Below are 22859 nucleotides of genomic sequence, written 5' to 3' on the forward strand. Positions count from 1 at the left end.
TTGAAAGCATCAGCTTATACATAGATTTGTCACAGTAATAGCCATAATTGTGTTATACAATTGTCATCATAATACCCAAGTTTTCATTGTCATCATGAAAACAGTTGGTGTGTGTCGGGCATCTGGTGGATGCCAGGGACCGGGGTCAGGCCGGATGAGGGCATGTCATGGCGGAGCAAAGGAAAAAGTCAATGGATTAGGTTATGAAACCAGAGCAAATAATGAGCAGGAAGTTTGAAATGAAATCTCATTTTGAAGAAAGAACTTGCATCAGCTTATTTGTGCAGATTAATAGAATAATGTTGACATTACCAAAAAGAAACGAAATACAAAAGCATGAAGGCTTAAACCGGTTTGTATTAGTTTTTTTGTTTTTTTTGTTTTTTTTTTTTATTTTTTCCCTTTTGGCTTTTTTTTTCAACTTTTTTTTTTCTGGATATTCTGTACAAACTGTTCAGATTTTAGGATAAAGATAAACCTAAAATCCTACTTGGAATTTTAATTTTAGACTCAAACAGGTTACTTGAGGTAAATTACCCACATAAAAAAAATAAATAGAAGTTTAGGACATAAGAACAACGCTGGAAAAAAAAAAAAAAAAGCTAAAGGAAAAAAAAAAAAAAAAAGCTAAACATGAACCTCTTGCAGCATTAAGCCAATGCTGGAGTATAATTACACGAGCTTAAGAAGATGAGCTGAGGTTTAGCACATGTCTTGACAAAATGAGAGAGGTTATTTGAGGTCCAGCAGGCAGTAGGATGATTTACGCCGGTGCACTGCTTACTCTGGGAGTGGCTCCGCAGATTGATGTCGTCTTCTTTCTTCCATGTACAAACACGCGTGTAATAATTAGACGCACGATGAAACCCAACCATGTGCTCGTGCTCACATGTAGGTGCTAATTTTATGAAATGCTTTTCCTGTTTTCCATTTCCTGTGTCACGCAAACATGTCCTCGCCTTCACCGAGCTATGCATGCAGCTGACAGCCTGGTGATCGGTGTCTGAGTAACTGCGTAAAATAAGGATGTAACAAGATCTGATGGCACAAGATATCACAATATTAACACAACACTTCTCGTCATTGTGAACGATGTCTTGTGTACCGCTGTCAGCTCGTGTCAGAAGGTGTCTGCTTTCAGCTTGATGACCGAAGTTTGAAACAATTATTTTCTCATTTCTTGAGTTGCCCAGTTACAATGAAACGTCTTTTTTTTTTTTTTTTTTTGGTAAAAGTCAAGACTCCATTTGACATTCTCCAGTTCAAAGTCTAAAATATTTAGAGACGTGTCCATGCAGACAGTTGCAGTTGCTAAATGTGAGCAAACCTTCGTTTACGCCTACTTGTAATTCAGAAACTCTTGTGGTACAGTTTGCCCTGAGTTGAATTGGGTATTTTGTACATATTAATGATTAATATATGAATGTTCATGCTAATTACAGCTAGAACAAATTACTTAACATTCTCAAAGTTATGTTATTGCAGTTTTGTGGAGAAGTACCATTCACTGAAAACTATTCTTTATTTTGCTTATTGGGACAAAGAGGGGTAACACTGACTTGCTACGCTGTTTTCACATAAATAGGTCAGAGATGTCATAGAAGGCTACATGTATATTTTTTTGGTTTGTGAAAATTTGAAATCTAATAAACCGCCTGACTTTTTATTAAGTCTCTCATTGGCAATAACACATTTTGTGGGAGGTTCTATGAAATTTTTTCACAAACAGAGGTTAATTTACAGAAAACATAGGTGCAACATATCTGCTGGGATTGATGAAATAGGAGGGGAAAACTGTTTTACAAATTGAGGTACACCAGACTCTTGTCTAATCGTGGTTCAGTATTTGCAGAATCACCTATTTATTTATTTATTTTTTTCTGTGGAACACAACTTCAAATATTTTGTGAAAATTTGTCCTCTTGGCACATTTTTTTCAAGAGAATATATCTAATATATATTAGAAAAAGCAGCTTAGAAAGCTTAAATATCAATGGAGAAGGCTTTTTGACACGCTACTGGCTGGCAGTTGCACAGCATCCAATCTAAGTGCATCATTCATTTTCCTTGCCACCGACTAGCTGTAGAGCAACGACAAGGAAGACTGTAGAAATTAGCTTCTCTGATAGCGGCCAAGTGTTTTAGAGGGGGTCCCGGGTATTGAGTTGCTGAAGTCCCTAACCCCACAAATGTATAAGGGTGTATAAATGTGAATGGAGAAATTTTACACAAACGTTTTAAACCCCTCCATTGTTTTAAGGTTTTTGTGGCAGTAGTGACCTTTTCTCAGCAGTTGATGTAAAGTTCTGCTGTATGTAGAGAGCCAATGTGGCTCTCCGTTGGAACCTACTTTCTAATTTAATAATAACTGTTGCTTCTTTGACATTAAAACCAGCCAGTCATAAAAACTGCAGGGGGCTGATCAAACCGAGACCTGAAATCTGTTCTTATTACAGAGGTTTTAAAACAACATGATCTTGTGTGACCTTAATTTTAGTGGGGGTTTTTTTATTTTTTTTTAAAAGAGGACAGTTTTGAGTTTTTCCAAAATCTTATTTTGTTCTTGTGAACTCAGCACCATGTATCATGTCTTTTGTAATTTGATGTAGCTTCACCCCCTTTGTGCAAAACAACAAAAAGTGTCTATTGCACCTGCAATGAGTCATTTCAGTGTTTCAGGTTTGTTACTAAAGTTCTTTAGAGAGATTTGGGAAACCAGAGCTATTTTCCTGGGATTGCTTCATGGCCCAGTTTCAGAAAAGGATCAACATCATCAATTGTCAGAAACCAAAACCAGCACAGTGATCTGTAAAAAAAAAAAAAAAAGATTTATAAAAGGTCTTGTGCATCAGTACACACTGCTCAGCATATCGGAGCCATTTGAGATCAGATTCTGCTATGCACTCTCACAGACACATTGTCCCACCAGGCCACCCTGTTATTTATTTATTTTTCTCATTAAATCCTCAATTTGGCCGGAGCAGCACTTATCACGTTCCAACGTGCTCGCAGCTTCAGCCATGCCCAGCAGCTTCTATAAGTGTCTGCGCAGGCCAGATGGTTCAGCTGTTTGCTTCAAAGTTGTTGAGCGACTTCTTTGGGGTTAGAGCTCTAGTATTAAAAAAGTCTGCTGTTTTTTTTTTGTTTGTTTTGTTTTGTTTTGTTTTTCATTTGCAGAACAAGGAAAAAAAAAAAACAGTTGTTGGACAAAATGAGACTCAGGAGAGATTTAGAGGAAATCTAGTAGGAAAAGAGGGCGCCATATGCTCCATGATCCATCACCAAACACTTCACTGCAACTCGCTTTTATAAATGTCATGGATTTTAAAGGCTCTTCAAAGAAACAAAAAAAGGAGAGCATTTAACCATTTTGGGGGGCTGTTTATCATTTAATAAACAAGTTACTAGAAAGGGGATTGAGAAAAACGGGGGATTTTCCATTTTAATAGTAAAATTCACAGAAAATCATTCCGAGATAAATACTTACCCAAATGTATCTTTGATTGTCGACCCCTAATCCTGAGGATTAAAACATCCTTTTGTTATTTAAAGGAATTGTTCAACATTTTTTGGAAAACAGCAGAGTTTAATCTTCAGCTGTGACATAAGTTTAGCAGAAATTCTGGGAAAGAGTCGGAACCTGGCTGAGGTTTAAGGATTAACTCCCAAAATTAATGTGTTCAACATGATCAACAGTGTTACAATTGAAAAGTTTTCAAGAAAAAAAACAACAAAAAAACAATGTCACTGGTCTACATTTGAAGTGAGGTTATTTCTGAACTGGAATGACAGATTTGTTGCCCTCCCCTGTCCTCAGTGTCCTCATCAGGACACACAGTTACAATTTTACACTGTCTAATAATTTCTTTAGATCTACTTGAAGTAGGTTTTTTTTATCAAAATGGGGCTTAGCTGAGGAAGTGACTCAGACATAAAAAAGCAGTGACTGTTAAAAGCTGATAAAATGCTCTAACTTCTTAATGGAAAACAGTTTTATTGTCGTATTACTTACTTTGAGCCTAGTCGTCATCTATACATATACATTCTTCAATATGTATAAACTCACAAACACAGTTGGTTCACTTATTTTTTTCACGTCCATCTTCACTTGTTGCACCAGTTTTCAGCAGACGGTCTTTTTATTTGGTCGTTGAAAATTCTAAACCATTTTCACCTGCAATTTACAAGGATTAAGTGGGAGTAGTTTCCCCCTAAGTGCATGCAACGGTTTGCCTTTTGAAAAAGAAATAAACTGTATTTTTATTGTCAACTAAATTAGCAGCTTTAGCACTGGATATATACTGTGTATGTGGTCAAATTTGCACACAGACCATGTCCAGGGGATTGCACAGTGCAAACAGTGTTTAACTGAACTTAATCAGAAGAATCAAAAGATTTTACTAACAAATTGCCAAAGCCAAAATTAAAAGAAATATTTTTTTCAAAGTCATTCCAAGATCTCCAAGTTATACATTTTATGTGTATGTTAGCATCCATCCATCCATTCATCCATCCATCTATCCATCCATCCATCCATCCATCAGATCCAGATGGAAAACCAAACACGCCTCTCCCCAGTAGAGGCTCATTCAGGGGGAATCCCAAGGCATTCCCAGGCCAGGAAGGATATTTAGTTACTCCAGCGAGTTAATTTAATGCAGGAGAGCAGAGGCTATTCTTTAAACCGTTCCATAATTGCGCAGCGCTTCATCTCAATTTATACCGCTGATTTCAGCTGGCCCAGGGGCAGCAGGACTTGGGTTAATTTCAGCCACGTGAATTCCCCTCCACAGTATCCCCACTTTAACACGGTGGAGGGGTTAGAGTGCCCTTATGACAACAGAGTTTCTCTCCCAGTTGTCCTTCAGAGTCGGACTGCGGGTCCTGACGGCATGCGGAGGGCAGATCCTGGAGGCTCCCTCAACATGAGACCACAAAGCAAGGCCAGAAGCTGAAGCTGGGAGCCATGTGAGCTGGTTTGAAGGCAATAGTAGAGGCCTGGAGCTCATAATTTATTTAAGCATTTCAGATTATTTAAAAGAGAAATAAGTTTAGCTTTGTTCAGATAAGTTTGATTTTAAATCTGTCTTTAACATAACGATTTAAAACACAGAGTCAAATACTCTCTAAGGTCTCTAATGGCTAAATTTTAGTAGTAAGCTGAACATTTTCCTTCACACTATACATTTTTTTTTCCTGTCATTTACCAATTGCGCTAGTCATCAGCTTTATGAATTTAAAATCTGTAAACAATGTGAGGTTTTGGTTTAGTACTTTGTTGACGCCTATTCATTATCTGAACCAGTAGAATATGTTATTGTTGTTGGGACCAACAAACGAAAAGAGAGACTAGATTGGCACACCGGAAATCTTATCAAAGCGCAGATAATCTGGCGATAAGAGGATGCAAGGGGAGAACATGGCTTGTTAGCGGTCCAATTACAACACTGAAGATCAGATTAACCCATTAGGTCTAAATTAATTAAGTCAATCTGAAACTTGGTCCCAAAGTCCTATCCATTTAAAGACATTTTCCACACAGGCAAGTTCTAGTCAGGCCTTAAGTAATGGCGGAAGCATTTCAGGCACACAGGAACAAATGAAGAACATCTACACAGAAACGTGAACATGATATGTCTTTCACCTTGGCGTTTCTGTTTTCATGTGTGCTGTGAAGTCGCCAGTCAGTGTAATTGTTATTGTCTTTATCTGTTGGGTCTGTACAGATGCTGTCTGAAAAACAGTAGATTAGGGCTAAAGTTGGAGAGAGAGAAACAGAGAGACAGAGAGAGAGATGGAGAGAGAGAGCACAGAGGGTATGTGATGATGAGCGGATGAGGGAAAGGCCAGGCAGTGACTAACAAAAGGGGGCGACTGACTGAAGCCTGGCAGCTGTTCAGAGGGAGGATGAGAGAAAAGATGGAGGATGTTAAAGTAGGGAGCTAGGGATGCAGATTTGGGTTAGGAAAATGCCCAAATAAAGAAAATTGCTAAATAAAGAGAAGAGATCAAATTATCTCTGTAGCTATAATGCTTCGTGCACAATTAACTAAATATGCCCAGTCCATACAAAATAACTAAAGTGCTTTTATTCTTCTACTTAACCTGACATTTACTTTGTTCCTTTACTTCACAGAACAGTATTTGGGTATGTTTTCACTTGGTATAGCCAAGCTAAAAGACAACAAAAAAAAAAAAAAAACACTGAAATGAAAAAACATGAACAGCTAGATAGAGCACATTATCGGGTCCTGAGGGACACTCGAACAGTAAGAAAATCATCTGTTTGCAACGGTCAAAAAATATGTGAGAGTGAAGAAATTAAATTAAAAATAAAACTGATTTCACACACTTTCAGCATACAATGGTTTTCAGTGGCAGATGGGACTACAGTTATTTCCCAGGTTCACAGACAGTAGTCCACGAAAAGAAAACGTATAATGAGTGAGTTTTGTTGATTTTAGACTTCAGAGGAGAACAGACAGATTGGTTTTAGATCAAAGAAATGCAGCAGTAAATAACTACTCCTCACGCCTAAGGTTTAAATATGCTAAATGTAATCTCTGAACTCACAAAGTACAACTTCCACAGGCTCGTCACAATTAGACAGTAACTTTATGAAGACACTACCCGGTTTAATGTTTCTGATTTAACCTGTAACATTCAGGTTTTAGTGTCAGAAACAAGAATGTACAGCATGAAAAAAAATCCTGTATAAAAGTTTAGGTTTGTGGTGCAATGAGGACGAGAATGTTTCATTACACTTTGGACCTTTCAGTATCAGCACCGAATCAGTATACCTGAGTGTTGTTACTAAGCATATACATCCCATAATAACCCCAATGTATCTGTCTTCCAGTGGCTACGTCAAGCAGGATCGAACATCGTGTCTTCAAGCAAAAATCCTCTCAAACTCATTTTTTGATCATGACAGTGAGTTCACTGTACACCAATGGCTTCCACAGTCACATCTGAGATTCTCCTAAAACAGCAGAGAAATGTTTCCAGCACCTTATTGGACTCTTGCCATGAAGGATTAGGGGTTTCAAAGACAAGGTGTACCTTATAAAACCGATCATGGAGTTAATGTTGCTGTAAAACTTACTAACCTGAAGTTTTTATCTGTACAAAGAATTTCAACCCAAACAGTTTGTGTGTGTGTGTGTATTCTTAAAGTTTACAGTCTTGGAGTGAAAGTTTTAAGAAAAAAAACAAAAAACAAAAAAAAACCACTTATTCCTTTTTGATTGCTGTTCGAGACCTGTCTAAATGTTTTCCTTGCCAAAGTATTTTTTCATCATCCACTTCTCTCCTATCATTTTCTAGTTTAATTAAAATTACACCAACTTCTGAAACTTTCCAGCTTTCTTAGTCTCTTTCCTTGAGAGTTTCGCCTACATGCTGTCAACCTCAAGAGTCACAAGGAGGCTTCTCTGTCCACTGTAACTTCCCCTGAAGCTGGTAGGAGCCATTGATTTGAACTTTGAATAAACTTTTATTTCCACCCAGAGGCAGCAAGTGCAAGTGTTTGAGAAGTATCACTGAAACGATGGCCCATCAAAGTACACCTCTGGCTATTTCTGCCAGCCTGAACTTCCAGAGAGGTTGAAGATGTACAACCAAGTTGTTAAATGCTCAGCGGCACTAAGGAATATTCCTTTACAAAGATGAGCCTTGACCATAACGTTGGTTTTAACCAGAAAGGTTTTTTTGTAATAAGCTACACCTATCTGAATAATACAAATTAAAGCGGCCATAAATGGCAAAATAAACACTTTGAATTAGGAAGGTTCCAAATGGCAGATCAGGTTATTGATTTTAGTTTCTTTAAATAATTTGTAACCAAACCAGTGGTTATCAGTGGTTATTCTTTTATCCACTCTGCAATTTTATCATGCTGTGTACAAACCATCTGCATGTGTCTGTTCACTTTGGAAACACTGGCTTCATTTCATTGTTGTTAGTCATAAATGTCTGCATGGCTGCATGACTTGTGTGTCTCTACGCTGCACTTTGAAGGACTGGTGACCTGCCTAATACGTACTACACTTCCTGCCCATTGACCACTGGAGATGGTTTCCAATGTCCAAACCTCTGCCAGGATTAAACGGGTAAACAAAATGCATATATAGGTAAATAATACTGGTGGAGCCTGAGCAGGAGTGTCTGGTTTACTGTACTTATTTCTTGAGAAGGCAGAACAAATTTCACCTTGGTGCTTCCATCTGCAACACATGACTGATAATTACATCACGCTGGTGATGAAGTAGGCTGACGGTTTTTGGTTATAGGGGACGCAACATGACATTAGTGACTCAGTAGCACTCACCTTCTGGAAAGGTTTTTCAGAGATACTGCGTCACCCTGCACACGCACAAACGTATGCTCAGAGATCCACACACAAATGTGGGTTTATTATTTGGGTCTATGCATGTTGCATAGCCAGTAGTGATGTGTATTGACCTGGTGGCCCTTATGTCGAACAGACACCACACGCGGTCGCCATACGGTGAAGCAAGTTCTCACTTGAGTCAGGCAGCAGGTTTTTTAGGCAGAGGGAGCATAAGGCTGAGTAGGAGCTCTCTCCTGGCCTCGTGGTAGCACAAATCACACAGCTTGACACCTGACAGGCGGGTTTGTGGGAACACGGGGAGCGGGGTGTGTCAGCGTGTATGAGGTCTCAAGATGCAGAAGAGAAAATTATATGATTACAAACTGGATCTTGCAGGTTGTGTGATGACCTGTTTCAGACCATGACTTCACGTGGTTTTTGGAGTCTAGATGTTAATCATTTGGAGAAGACCGATATACTTTCCGTTTCCACGGTGTTGAAAACTGATTAGAAATGGAACAGAGCTATAACCTGAGAGGGAAGAAGTCCCCTACAGTTGAAAATTCATAATTTCTGCCAAGCATATAAAATGTAATCCAAGTTCCCGGAATGAAGTTTATTTTTGTTTTAGACCATCTGTATAGCATTAAACAGGCAGCACACAAGGTACTTTCTGTGCTTTAAAACTAAAACTGAACATCTTTTAGTATTTAGATGCAATAAAAAGAGAGGTATATTGCTATTGGCTTGCATTACAATTACAATGTTGCCGTAGCACCTCCCCACAACAATTACCAAACCCAATTATATTCCCTACATGCTACCAGGGAATCACTCAGGTGTGATAAGCTGAGTTTCAACCTCAGCTCATCATTGTGATCAATGAACCCAGCCTGTATAATGTGCATTAACATGTGGCTTCACCTTGAATTCACTAATACATTTATTGCACAGTTTTCTGAACAGGAACAATAAGCTTATTTTTGACATAATATTTAACATCAGACAATATCTTCCAAAACTACTTATATGTAGTCATCCCCAGTTTTATTTAGGTTCTGTATATAGTAGTCCAACACAAAGTGTTGAATGATTGTTACAAAACTTTATCAGCAATTATGCTATATTCATTTTGGTTTCATTTCTATGAATATCAGTTTTTCCTGATTGGTTTTGTTTTCAGTTTCCCACGGACCAGCTTTCAAATGTTTCCACATTTTCTTTTCTCTGCTGTCACATTAGTGTTTAAGTTTATATTTTGTGATGTCCCTTACCAGTACTATCCCTTTTACCTAGCCTTTTTTTTAAACATCATTACGGTTCACTTTCAGACTCCTTTTAGTGCCTTTTCTCTCATTTAGCAAATGTTCATTACATTTCATACATTCTTACTTGCACCACATATATTTTTTTAGCACAACTAAAGTGACTTTGTTGTTTTTGCAAAGCATAAATGTACAAAACTTCCAGTTTTTTGACAATAACTGCTATGCTTGAGATTCCAAAACATCCTGTGAATGTATTTTCAACCCCTACAGGACAATCCTACAGTCGACGGCTTCACATTCACAAGTTTGTCCATGCATAACATTGGTCCCTCTGTACAAAGATGCTCAGAAGACGTAAATGCTGTTGCTTCTCCGCCTGACTCATTGTGATAAATGAATGCAGCAAGAAAGGCTGCTTTCAAGTCCGTGACTGAAAGACCTTGAGTTTACACAGTCATTTGCAGACCTTGGATGTGTATTCATTGCACTGTTTTTTTCCGCTCACTCTGTGAGGGTGGAAGTGAACAGTCTGCACACAAACACTTCCACTTCTGAAGGAGCTGAAACAAAACCAAACGCTTTGCTCTTATCATCATGTGCAAAACCAAACTGTTATATCATCAGAGCTTAATAAATCTCTGTTTAATCTAACAGCTCCAGTTACACAACTGCCATTGTTGGTCTGATGCCTTTTTGTTTTCCAAATGAGGGTAAGCACTCAGAAAGGAACAGCTCTTAATAGCTGAAGCTATGACTGAATAGTGGCACCATGTGGTCATTCCTCAGTATTACACTGGGAATTAAAAGGATGCCTGACNAAAAAAAAAAAAAAAAAAAAAAAAAAAAAAAAGCACAATGCGTGACTCAATCGTGTACACTGCGTGCATAATTATTAAGCAAGTGAATATTTTAATCATATCACTTTTGGGTATATTTTCTAAGTCCAAGCTGGATGAATGTTTAATAGATTTAGCAGGTTATGTACATCTGTGTAATTAGGGAGGGTGTTGTCTAAGAAGGTCAACACTCTGTATCAGAAAGTGCACAAAAAGTTCATCAAGAGACTGTCAGACTTCACGAATGGAAGGGTGAACCCTGTTGAAAGAAGGCTGGCTACATTGGTGACGGATTACCATTTGTAAATTTCAGAAATTTTTATTGGAAAGTTTTGAGTTGCTTGTTTATAATTCTCGCTTAAAAATAAGAAGCAAGATACACCTGTGGTTTCATCGCAATCTGATGTAATGGTTTTGAGAAATTTCAAGCAGCAAGTAAACGGCAACTTGGATGAGAAGCGAATGAACATCTGAGGAAGCACAGGTGCAGTGTGCTGGGAAAGCAGCATCGGTGCCAGATGTGGGAGCAGACCGTTTCACCTCATTAAAAATGAAAATTGAAAACAAACCTGAACTTTGACTCAAACGACTCTCCATCATGGACAGTCCACCCCCACCTTCTCCGCAATACCCTGCTGCTTCAGTGGAGCTCTTTCTCCACTAACGTCTCAGAGCTTCACATTCACAAGAAGTTCATCCTTAAATCATTTCTGATTTCAGAATCATGACTGAGAGCAGCTGGTAGAATCACATAAACTACTTGTTTTGACAGCAATCATTGTCAAACATTCGTTGAAAAAGCAATGTCAGTGGAGCTCAGCGTAGATCTAGGGTCCAAGTCATGCAGATATGTCACCAGTTTGAATAAAATCCTGAGAGACTGCAGGAACAAACTGCAGGAACATCGACACGTCAAGAGCTGAGAGAGAATTGAGTGATAAAGACGTGCCTGACACCTTTACCTCAGCTGAAATGTGCAGCTGCCAACACTAGCTTGGCCAAACGCCTTCTGAAGGAAGCTTTTAAGTTGATTTGAGAAGATTGAGTTATTTAGACGTAACTCCAAAAAGTATGTTTTGGAGTGGTCAAGGTGAGGCTTTAAATTTAAGTACATTGTATCAACTGTCAAGGACAGTGGTGATGGCATCATTATGGACTGTTGCACTGACAGGAACATTGGCGTATTGCACTGATCAATAATGAGCAAATGGCGAATAATAATGAATGAAAATGACCTTCGGGATCATAAACTTAACAATAAAACCCACAGCTATGGGTGTTCCAGCAAGATAAATATCTCAAACCAAACGCATCTAAACTGGTTTCAGATTGAAATAAGCTTGCTAACATTAAGCTTCTGGAAAGGCCTTCCCAAAGCCCTGAACTCAAACATATTGAACAACTGTGAACTTTTAAAACCTGGCTCCACGATAGAAAACCATCTAAATGAAACACTCACTCTGCAAAGTAATAAAATATGCAGTCATGTGCAAATTATTGCATAGAGAGATTAAACTAAATGTTGGTGGAACTACATGCATATATTTAGCCATTTATCTATGTTTGTAAACCAAAATAATAATAAATCTGTAAAAGTCTCAAATAATTATGACATTTGGATCAGTGGAGTGTGTTTATAATCTTCTGACAGGAGCATCGATTTATCTCCAAATGTAGTTTTTTTTTTTTAATCTGCACTTTCTCAACACAGAACATTATCTTCTATCGGGGTCCTGTATGTGCTGTACTCATGTCTTCCTGTGGGCTCAGATACTTCACACCTGTTTGACAAAACCTGTTGCATAAGATTACAATCCTTCCTACCATAACATTGTATCAGGAGCAGCTTTATCTCTTCATTATCCAGTTCAGACACTCCAGATGCTAACTGATGGTGTTTCCCATTGCTATTCGCATGTTGATCTGGCGATTAAAATGATTCTCTTCCCTATTTAGAGCGGGTAAAGGTATTACTGCTGTGGGACAGCCTTGATGCATCAACTTTGACATGGAAAAACCACACATACGTACAAGGAAACCATATTATCGACAGAAAACTGAATTGAATTTCTTGGAACACCTTCAACCTTACACCTGGTATAAGATTCTGGGAAAATACTGACGCTGTGTTGGAAGGAGACGAGGGATTAAAAAGTGAGACGAATAAAGACACAAACACGGTTTGTTTAAAAGTAACATTTGTAAGCTTATTATTATTTTTGTTATCTTGATCACCGTTATAACCTCTGTTATGGTTTGTTCAGTTTACATTTTATTTTTCAAGTTCATTTAAAGTCATTCCAGTCAAAGGTAAACATGATTGTAAATGTTGTTTCCAACGCTATTAAATGCTTTTGTTTTTGCCAGACGGTTGGTCGCACATTCTCACACTGACAGCGAAGGAACAAAAAAACACAGACGGTTGACTCACACAGTCTCTTACCTGTTCACTTATACGCACGCAAACTCGCACGCACGCACGCACATTTACGGTGATGAGCAGGAATCAGTTCTGCCTCTCACTCTTTCGCTCTCTTGCTCTCGTGTCTTGAGTTCTTAAGTGCAACTTCTAGAAGAGTGATTTGCTCTCGCAGGGCGCTCCTCAACCCTCCGACCGCAACATTTTAATACCTCACTCTTCCACTGGGAGCCATATGTACACATGGGCTGCGTCACATAACTGTGATCAAGTTTGTTATTCGTTTGTAGGCACAATCTCTTGTCTGTTTATTAACTTATAGATTCTCCTGACGTGTTGTTTGCACACATCGGCAAGACATTCCAGACTTTAGAGATTTTAAAACTTTCACAACAATAATGGACTCTTTAACTACAAGCACACAATTACGTCAGAAAAGAGGATAGATTAAAGAATTATATGAACAGAGTTCCAATTTTCTGATTTTTAGTCATTGCTGTGACTGTAAATGGCTGAGTAGTTTCTTTTTGCCATTTCCTGATTTACGAGAATCGACACACATCTTCCATACTTGTAACATGTTTTCCTGTCTTCACAAAGAGCGGATAAGAGAGACGGACCTCTGTATTTATAAACAAGGGACACAGAAAGTCATACATTACTCATTCAAAATCCTGAGACACTGTCTACTTTTAAAAGATATACAAATTCAAATGCTTAAACCAGATTTATTTTATAGAAACGGCTCAAGTAAAAAAAAAAAGAAAAAAAAAGCGTCTATTTCTAACTTTGTAAAGCAAAGAAAAAAGTTAAAGGTTGGATTTTTTCAAGCAGAGATTATGCCACCGCAATTAAATATCTATTTTGGGGTTTTTATACATCTTTAAAAGAAATTTGGAGGTCTATCATAACTCATTTGACCAGACTTAAAACCATCAACAAGCTTTGTGGGATGTAGGCTATACTTAAATCATACCTTTTCTAAAATCATTGTCTTCATCGAAGGTAATACGAGAGACCAAGTTTGTTTTAAAGATTATGCCCAAGCAGTTTGTCTTGGTTCTCTTTCCTTAGTTTATAAAGAGCAACTGCAAACAAAAATATTTCACAAAGTTTCTTATGATGGCTAAACTCATCACTATCTTCCAATCAGCTCCTTTTCATTCTGGTGCCCCTGTTTTGTACCCATGTCATTTTCTACAAACTATTTTATACCCCATGTACTTAAACTATTGTGTATGAGTTCATTTTCCCAGGTGCTTAAGTGTTTAAAGTAATTATAGAGATAAAGAGTCAAATCTTGCATTCATACCCCACATGTATGTTGTGTAATAGCTTACTTTCATTGATTATGGTTGACTTGTGAGGAATAGACATAATATGACCCCTTATCAAAANAAAAAAATAAATAAAAATTAATAAGTTAAAGGAGATATTCCACAGCCCACATTTACATATGGCTCTTTCTATTTTAGTTTGCAAATTTTTTACCCCAGATCATCCACTAAACATAACCAAAATAAACATTTGAAGATAGATATTTACATACACTGTAAAAAATAAAAAAAATAAAAAATAAAAAAGACCACCATTTTTCCTCTGTCTCACAATAAATCAGTCTAAGTTGATTTCTTTTAGGTCATTTAGAACAGCCAAAGTTAAGTGCTGATGAAATTTAGGCAACACCTTAAATTACAAACTTCCTTGAGTAAAATCATGAAAAATATCTGATGAATCAAGATAACAGGAAGATGGCTGTGGACTTCCACAAGTCTGGTTAAACCTTGGGTACAATTCCCAGGTAACTAAAGGTGTTACCTGTTAAAACAATTGCATATAAGAAGTGGCCAAACTCGGTTCTAACTTCTAAGCTGATCTGTCAGGATCTGTTTACCAGAAAATTATTGTCAGAAATTTAAGTAGAAGAATGGCCAAAATGTTTGACCCAAGTCAAGATAATTCTTCCAAATGTGTTCTTAGTAGATAAAAGGAACTTTGCTCGTCCTAAGTGACCCAAAATAGGAACGTTTTTGTCTGGTTCAATGTGAGACGGGGAGGGAAAAAAATGGACACACGTATTTTTTACACAGTGTTAATATCTGGTCACAACTGTACCTCATTGATCAGCTACAGAAGAATGGAAAAGAAAACACAAATCACAAAAAAAAAACAAACGGGAAAAAAAAACAGAACTTCAAGTTAATAATGATTCTTACAGCACATTTCACTTCTGTATATTTCAAGACTTTGTAAATTTCATTCTATGTCTGTTGTGACATTTACACGAGTACCTGAATGCCTCATGTGCCGGTGGGTGAGCCGATGAATGACCTTGTGGGCCAGCCGTCAAGCTCGCAGTCCATCATCATCATCATCATCATCATCATCATCATCGTTCTTTTAATCAACAGTATAATCATCACCTCCATCTGTTTTACCAGAAACTACAGTGAGCCACTCTCTACGGGAGATCATCAGGGATGGGGGACCGCAGTGAATTAAGGTGCTAGTAACTATTGAAATGCTATATTCTGATGAGACCGAACGATGTCAATGAATTGCTGTATCTCCCCCACCGTAGCACTTAGCTTGCCTCTATAACATGTTTTGTTTTTTTGTTGCTTGCCATACTTTTAACACAACCCACATGTGGACAGATTCTCATTTGTTAGTACCATTTAAAACACTTCTTTTTAACTGCCAAGCATATTTTCTCACTCAAACACAACCAGAACGTCTGATGTAAAGGTTTACAGAGAACATGGTGGAATCTTGGACCAGCGGGGAACTTGTTTTTTTTTTTGACGCTTGTGGCCGTGTGAAGGAAATCTCCTTCCTCCCCGCTCCTCCTCTTCTCGTCTGAACAGTCTGTTGTGAGGAGGCGCAGTATTGCTGAGTGGCTGCTCCGTCGCCATCATGTGCTTTGCTAACCCCAGAGACGTCAGAGGAATATAACTGAGTATTTTAGCGAACAAGACGGAAATAATATCTATCTCTGAAAATTAAAAACATTAACAAACCCTTGCAGTTTCTGTAAATGGCACATTTAAATTCTTTTTTTTTTTCCTTTTCTCCCCCACAAAAAAAAATTACAATATAGTAAAAGATTTATCTTTTAAACGCTCTGTATTTTCTCATTTTCCCTTCGATAGATTGATCAGACATAAATGCAGGATGACACAGTTTAGATGGCTGATGAAACACTTGCATCTGAGCCCAGCGGTGTTCTTTTCTGGGTATGTGTGTATAAACTATTAGCTACTCTGTCTAGTTTCCTAACCAGACCCAGCGCAGATCATTTGTCGGGTTCTATATATTTTCCTCTGCAGATTAGGACAAGCTCCCAGCATTAGGGACGAGAAAAGGAAAGGCAATATCAGTTCAGTTCTGCTGAAGTCTGCTCCTTTCATCTTGGTGCAAGAAACTATGGCAACTAGCCCTAAGAAAGTGTTATAGCCAATCAGGTCCATGAAAAAAAAACAAATCTTCAAATCATTTATAATTGGGTGGCTGGAGTTCTTCCTTTTAAGTGGAGGTTTTAGCTCCTCCTCTCTGGTTGTATAAATGCTTTGAGGGGTGAGCGTGATTCAACAAGCTCACCCTGCGGCCTGCTCAGACGCACAGGCAAGCAGATGCACACAGAAACAAAAACACAGTCAACGGCACCTGCACCTGCAAGAACAGGCTGTGTTTAGCACAACTTAACAGTTCGGTCTGTGTCACCGAGTCCCTGGAGGTCTTTCGGTGCTCCCATAAAAAATAAAAAAAGAAAACAGCTGTCCAAACTTACTCGTTTTGCATGTAGACGATTGAAAAACGTATAGCTTAAAAAAAAAAACCCTGCTGCTCTTCCCTCCTGCTTTCTTTATGCCCTCGCTTTTCCCTCCGAGCCAGCTCCCCCACACGCTGACGTCTTCCCCGAAAGGCATGGCGACGCTGACGGCAACACCTGCTGCTAGGAGATGAAGAGGGCGGCAAGGAAGAGCATCGTCACGGTTAGGAGAAGTCGATCCCTGGACGGACTGCTTCCGCTGACACTCTTCTCCAGTTTGGGAACAAATGGGTTGTATTCGTCTGTGAAATAGGAAAAGAAGAAACAATATCTTGAAACAACCTTACCCCGCCGCCGCCAGTGAGATTTTGAAGGAATTTGAAGGAAAGATTTTGAATCGTTTTTTCATTTCTCACTTTTGCAGTTTTGGTTGCATGATTGTGAAGCCATTTGCAAGGGGACATTTTGTGTTAAAACTTGTATTAGTACTTACCTTCTTTGGTGAGATTTCATACAAGCTTTCCCAGCTGGTTTATAATACTTTGATATTATCCACTTATAGTCTACTGCAAGGAAATGTGGTTCTTTGTATTGTGTTTGATCAGGAATCGGTTGATCTTGTGCCAGAAGGGTTTAGCATAAGAGCTTAAGAAAAAAACAATTACATAAACCATTTAATTACTCGGTTTGCACCTATTTACTTATCATTTTGGTGTCAGCAAATGATAAGTAAATAGGTGCAAAATGATTTGTTTATTGTTATCAGATGGACGTAAATTGGTTACATGTGGGTACAAAATGGCAGCAAGAATTGCAGATCTGAAAACAAAAATATATTCGTTTGGCAAAAAAAACAACTTCACTGGCAAATAGAAATATGTTAATAGATAGACCATATATGTAATAGCAGCTGTTGTCAGAGCTTTATTGTCTTAATACAGTGACACATTTCTATAATAATCTTAGACAGAGACACAATAAGTGCTGCGAACCTCTTCCAGCTCCAGGCATCTACACCTGGTGATAATCTAAAAATAGTTTGTAGTCTTTTGTTTGTGACTAGACATCAACCGTTGATGTGTAATCAATGAACAGAAAGGAAAGAAAAAAAAAAAAACAGATGCAGACATCTCGCTGCATGCCAGCACCTCTGAGACATGTGCAGCCAAACACACCCTCTATAGTCACTTGATTAATGGGCACGGAGGCGAGACAGAAGCCCAATTTTTCGTCTGCACAAAAGTCAGCTGAGGCTGATTAGTGGTTCTGTTTGCGGTCCAAAGATAAGGAAATAAAGCGGTGACGCTCTTGGTGTTCTCCACCCGCCACTGGTATTTAGTTCCAGAATATTTCCAGCTGCCCTGTGGGTCAAACAGCACAGCAATGACCGGCTGACACCTGGTTTCAGAGCCGGCCTACTCTGGTGTGCTCGGCGGGGCCGTCTAATGAGGTCTGTGCGGCAGTGGCCCTCGGGTTAAATGCTTTGTCCAAGCATGCGGCCGAGGGAGTCGGGACACTCTTGTTACCTCGCTGTGTTTCTCTGCAGCTGACTGACTGAGGAATGTGACTTTAAATACACAAGCAGACTGGAGAGAATCTTGCATAACTGGTCTAAAATCTGGCTCTATGCCTCATTACGCTGACACACACACGCCCCTATTGTCTGTCACAGGCAACAAATTAGTACTGGCAGACGGTGTTGTGAGCTGTCTATGCATCACTGTATGACCTTGTGGCATGGTGAAAAAAAATATCTGCTGTTGATGTAAGCAGCATTGAGCCTGAATGTGTGCTGCTTGGGTCTTCTTTGTGTGAATACTTTTCATCGGAGCTGGTAAAAAAAAAAAATCATATGCAGAGTCCTTTAAGGTTCCATTTTGGGGCCCAACTTATTCAATACCTACATGGTCCCCCTATCTCAGATTAGAACAAGTAACAAGATTAGTTCCCATAGCTTTGCAAATGATACATAGCTTTACATTACAATGTCATTAGCTGACAATGAACCCATTCAAGGACTGAGCAGATGCATAGAACAAATCAGTGCATGGCTGTGCCGTAATCTTCTTCAGCCGAATGGAAACAAAGCTAAATCTTTGGACCTAAAGAGGAACAATAAACATTCAGTGCACAGCTTCACTTTTACAGCTGGAAGCTACTGATCAGGCCTGAAATCTGGTAATTTGGTAAAACTAAACCAGTATGAAATGCAGCCTCCATAACAAAATTCTACTGTTACTTCAGTGAAAACAACAAGAGGAGAAAAGTAGCCCCAGAAAACCATCATGGTTTCTGGAAAATACATATATATATATTTTTTTATTGTTTGCATTCACAGTTGAGACCCGAAGAGTGAAGTCACGTTAACACAGGTGTTAAATTCAAAATGACATTTTAATTCCTCTGTGAAATGCCAGTAATATCAACCTTGTGCACCAGTGTTGTTGTTTATTTTAAGATCAACATTTATAAAAAAAAAATAAAATAAAGAAAAAGTTGTTTCTCTGCTGTGTTTATTTTAAGGGCTTGCTCTGGTGTTGCGGTTGTATGTTTAATTAATTATTCACCAAAGATGTACAGAGTGTCAAGTTGATCAATTGCCATGCAGCCACGGGACAGATGCCTCCCCTCAAGTAGGAGCTAAAAATGACCTTATAAAGAGCAGTCTGTAAATCGGCATCGTTCACAGTTATTGAGTTACAGATATAAATACAAACACAGCCGAAAGGCACTTCAGAGCGTCTTTCATGTGATAATATAATATCCACACTTTTAGAGCAACACCCTGCAGATCAATATAAAGACAACACAATATATTTTTAAATATAAATTTGGTCCTAACATGAGAGAAAATTTATGACAAATATATGGCAGAGTTATAGGGCCATTGTAGATAAAAAAAAGAAAAGAAACGAATGACATGGCCACAGAGAAGTCAATTATCACAAAAAAAAAAAAAAACTCAAACATTTCTATATTAATTTTAAATCACATGTGCATCTCATAGCTTTACTGTTTCCATCTTGGAGAACATCTTACATAGTTGTTTTTTTGTTTTTTTTTTTAATTTATGACATTTTTAATGATTTCAGTAAAAATCTGAGGTTTTTATTTGCAGCTTTATGACTTTAAAATATGAAAAAAATATATATTTTTTTTCATAACATGTCAAATAAATGTTTTCTCTTCCCTCGGCGAAGGCCTCAGCACTCAATAAACACAGATTAAAACTATACTTTATACATTTATTTTTAAAAAAAAGGGATGTGCAAGAGTGAACAGTCCAGTGCATTGCTCATGAGTGTTATTTAGGATACTTGGTAGAAAGATGGATTCGAGTTTACAAAGAGTCTCAAAGAAAGGCCCAATAGGCTAAATTAAACTCATCCTGTCGACACCTTTAAAGACTAAACCCTTTGAATATTATATTTCCACGTGATTTTAAGCTCAATTCCAAGAAACGGCAAATTGAGTTCTGAATAATTAATGTCCAAAAAAGAGAGCAGATTTTCAGCGAGTTGTAACACAAAGGGAAAGCGGTAAACATTCTGAGCAGCTTGTTGAAACTTGAATTACAGGCTAAACGGAACAGAGATTTCAGATGTGTTTATATTTATTCCAATAAACTATTTAAACCTGATAAATAAATAAAAATAAATAAAATAAGTAACAGTCTTAAACAGAACGAGGGAAAACATTATCTTCCGCTTGATTATCTACTGTGTGAGAAACATTTGCAACAGAAAACCTTATCAAATCTAGAATAATGTTTAAGAAAAATGCCAAAGAGGTCTTATATTTGGTATTGAGATATAACCAAAGAAATTGGAGCATAAGGTGACGGCACGTAAAACTGAAGTCAGTTTTTCATGACTTCACTCATGAAAGTCATGACTTCATTACTTCACTTTGGAGTATGGAGTAAAAAGGAACTTATTTAGTTTGAAAAATCATTGAAAAATGCAGTTAGAAATGATTTTTTTTTTCTGCCTTCGTTTGTTATTTTGTATTATTTTACACCCGAGTACAGTTTTTGGGTACTCCACCCACCTATGCCATCGATTCAGAGCCTGCTTTTGGATGTTTTGTTGAATCGGTAGAGGCAAACAGATGTGTAGCAGGCAACAGAAGGTTTCTATTCTCTTGAGCTTTTAGCATCTGTAACGGAACGTGATGGATTTAGAAAGGTTGTCAGCCTCGAGGACATTTCACAGTTAAGGTAAAAAGATGAGGCACAGCTTTCTGGTCACCATGTCGCTGTGGCTCAGATGTTGCTGTTTGAGTGGTTTAATAGAAAATAATGGGGTTGTATTTTTCTGATGAGGTTGAGATGTGCAACTGCCCTTTAAAGCTAAAGTCTGCATTGCCTTGAGGAAACAAAGGAAGAGAGATGTTTGTATTAATGATGCTAGCAGCACAATTAGTGTTAAATGCTAGAATAAGATGCTAAAGACAGAATGATTTAATGTTACTGTGGTATTACAGCAGCAGCTGCTCTCCATCACGCACAGTGGGATGTCTCCTCTGCTTCTAATGCAATAATTTCTGGTCACCAAAAATATTTTTGGCACTCCAGTGCAAGTAATATGTCATAGTTCCTATGAACTGCAGTAGTTCAAAACTTAGCAGTTAAAAATGACACAGAAATCAGAAATTCTCCACATACCTTTGATCGATGCATCTCTAGAGTTAGAAACTTTTGATAAGTACAGCTGTAAAAAAAAAAACCCATTAATAACGGGTAAATGTTTAACAACCTCGAAACACGCAAATTACTCAGAGAAACTGTAATTGCCAGAGTAAATGGGAATTAAAGAAAAGAGCTCAGATTTCGCCTTTAACGGTCGGACTCGATCGTCGGTTGCAGTAACCCTCCGCCAACACAAAGTGTAAATGAACCTCCTCCCACGGAAAGCCATCAGTACTCACATGGCTGCACAGGGAGCTGCAATCTGTGTTGTAAATGAGATCTAAATGAAATCTAATACTACAGGCCATATTCGGGGGGGGGGACACTCGGTTGAGCTGTGGACATTGATTGAGCGCCCAGGAAATAAACCCTGAGCAGTGAATGAGGGAAAGAGACTGGGGGGGGAGTAACAACATTCAGGGAAGTTCGCTTAGGGCTGCCTGAGTACCAGTTGTGATGTGATGAATCTAAACATCAGTCGGGGATGGAGAACGGGAAAACAACTACATTTCTGTTTACAGTTCACTTAGAAATGCCCACCTGGTTTTATAACTTGGGCTTGTGCCTCTGAAGCTATTTATTTAATGAGGGACATAAAACTTCAGGTGAGACTGACCCATATAAAAGCCTCGTTGAACTGAACTCAGCTACTGTGTCAGCAGTTCAAGTTTACAACAGTTTCCAGCAATTCAGGGAAAAACACCTTAGAAGGAAATTAAAGTGCACATTCTAAGTTTTACATGCACTCATCGTTGAAATGGATATCATAAATCCACGTGTCCAGGTTTCAACCATCGATGTGATAAACTTGAGGAATTTCATTATTCTGTACCAAAAGGTCAGAAGCGAAGAAGAAAGAAAAAGAAAAGAAAATGAAAGAGTTAAGAAAATGCAGCTGAATTGTATCTGATATTGCCATCATTGTATTTACTATTGCAATTATTTGTCACAGGTTAAATTTGGGTCGGATGATTGAAAATTTGGCATAACTTAGTAGTGTTGGCCACAATTGCATTATTATGTTTTAAGGTCTAATTTTGATGTTTTCAAGCTAAAGAACACTGTTAAGCATGGTGGTGATATTATGATGATTTGGGACTTTTCCACTAGCATTAGTACTGATGCATTCCCTAAAACACATTAAATAATAAAGAAGAAAGACTATCTATGAATTCAACCTCCCCCATAAACAGCTGGATGATCAGAGTCACATCGTTTATTTTCTCGTTTCTCTTTAACTATTTGAAAGCCGTCAAAATAAGAAGGGTGGAAGTACACATTTTATCCTGTATTTATATATCTGACTCCATTTGGATTTAAGAAAAATTACAATAAATTAAAATGTGAATGTCAAATTGTTGACTTGTCACAATTATAAAAAAAAAAAAAAGTTTGTGTTGCAAATATACCAATCCTTTAAAATAGCTGCCAAATGAATCAAGAAATACATTTATTTTTGCTGAGATAATACATTTTCTTACAACATATTACTTATTGAAATAAGAAAAAACTTTTATAAGTGTAACGGCATCTATTTTAATA

General features: G+C 38.0%; 1 protein-coding gene across 3 annotated transcripts in view; it reads right to left on the minus strand.

Annotated features, from left to right (window-relative positions):
* Window positions 1–14799: 14799 nt before the first annotated feature.
* Window positions 14800–22859, minus strand: part of efna3b (ephrin-A3b) — a 68750-nt gene continuing 60690 nt past the window's right edge. For all 3 annotated transcript variants that reach the window (XM_016673424.1, XM_007556098.2, XM_016673425.1), the window contains exon 6: window positions 14800–16929. In XM_016673424.1, the coding sequence (XP_016528910.1) occupies window positions 16811–16929 (119 nt within the window). In that variant the 3' untranslated portion in view covers window positions 14800–16810. The remainder of the gene's footprint in view (window positions 16930–22859) is intronic.

The sequence above is a fragment of the Poecilia formosa genome, unplaced genomic scaffold, assembly GCF_000485575.1.
Source record: "Poecilia formosa unplaced genomic scaffold, Poecilia_formosa-5.1.2 Scaffold77, whole genome shotgun sequence".
Classification (NCBI taxonomy): domain Eukaryota; kingdom Metazoa; phylum Chordata; class Actinopteri; order Cyprinodontiformes; family Poeciliidae; genus Poecilia; species Poecilia formosa.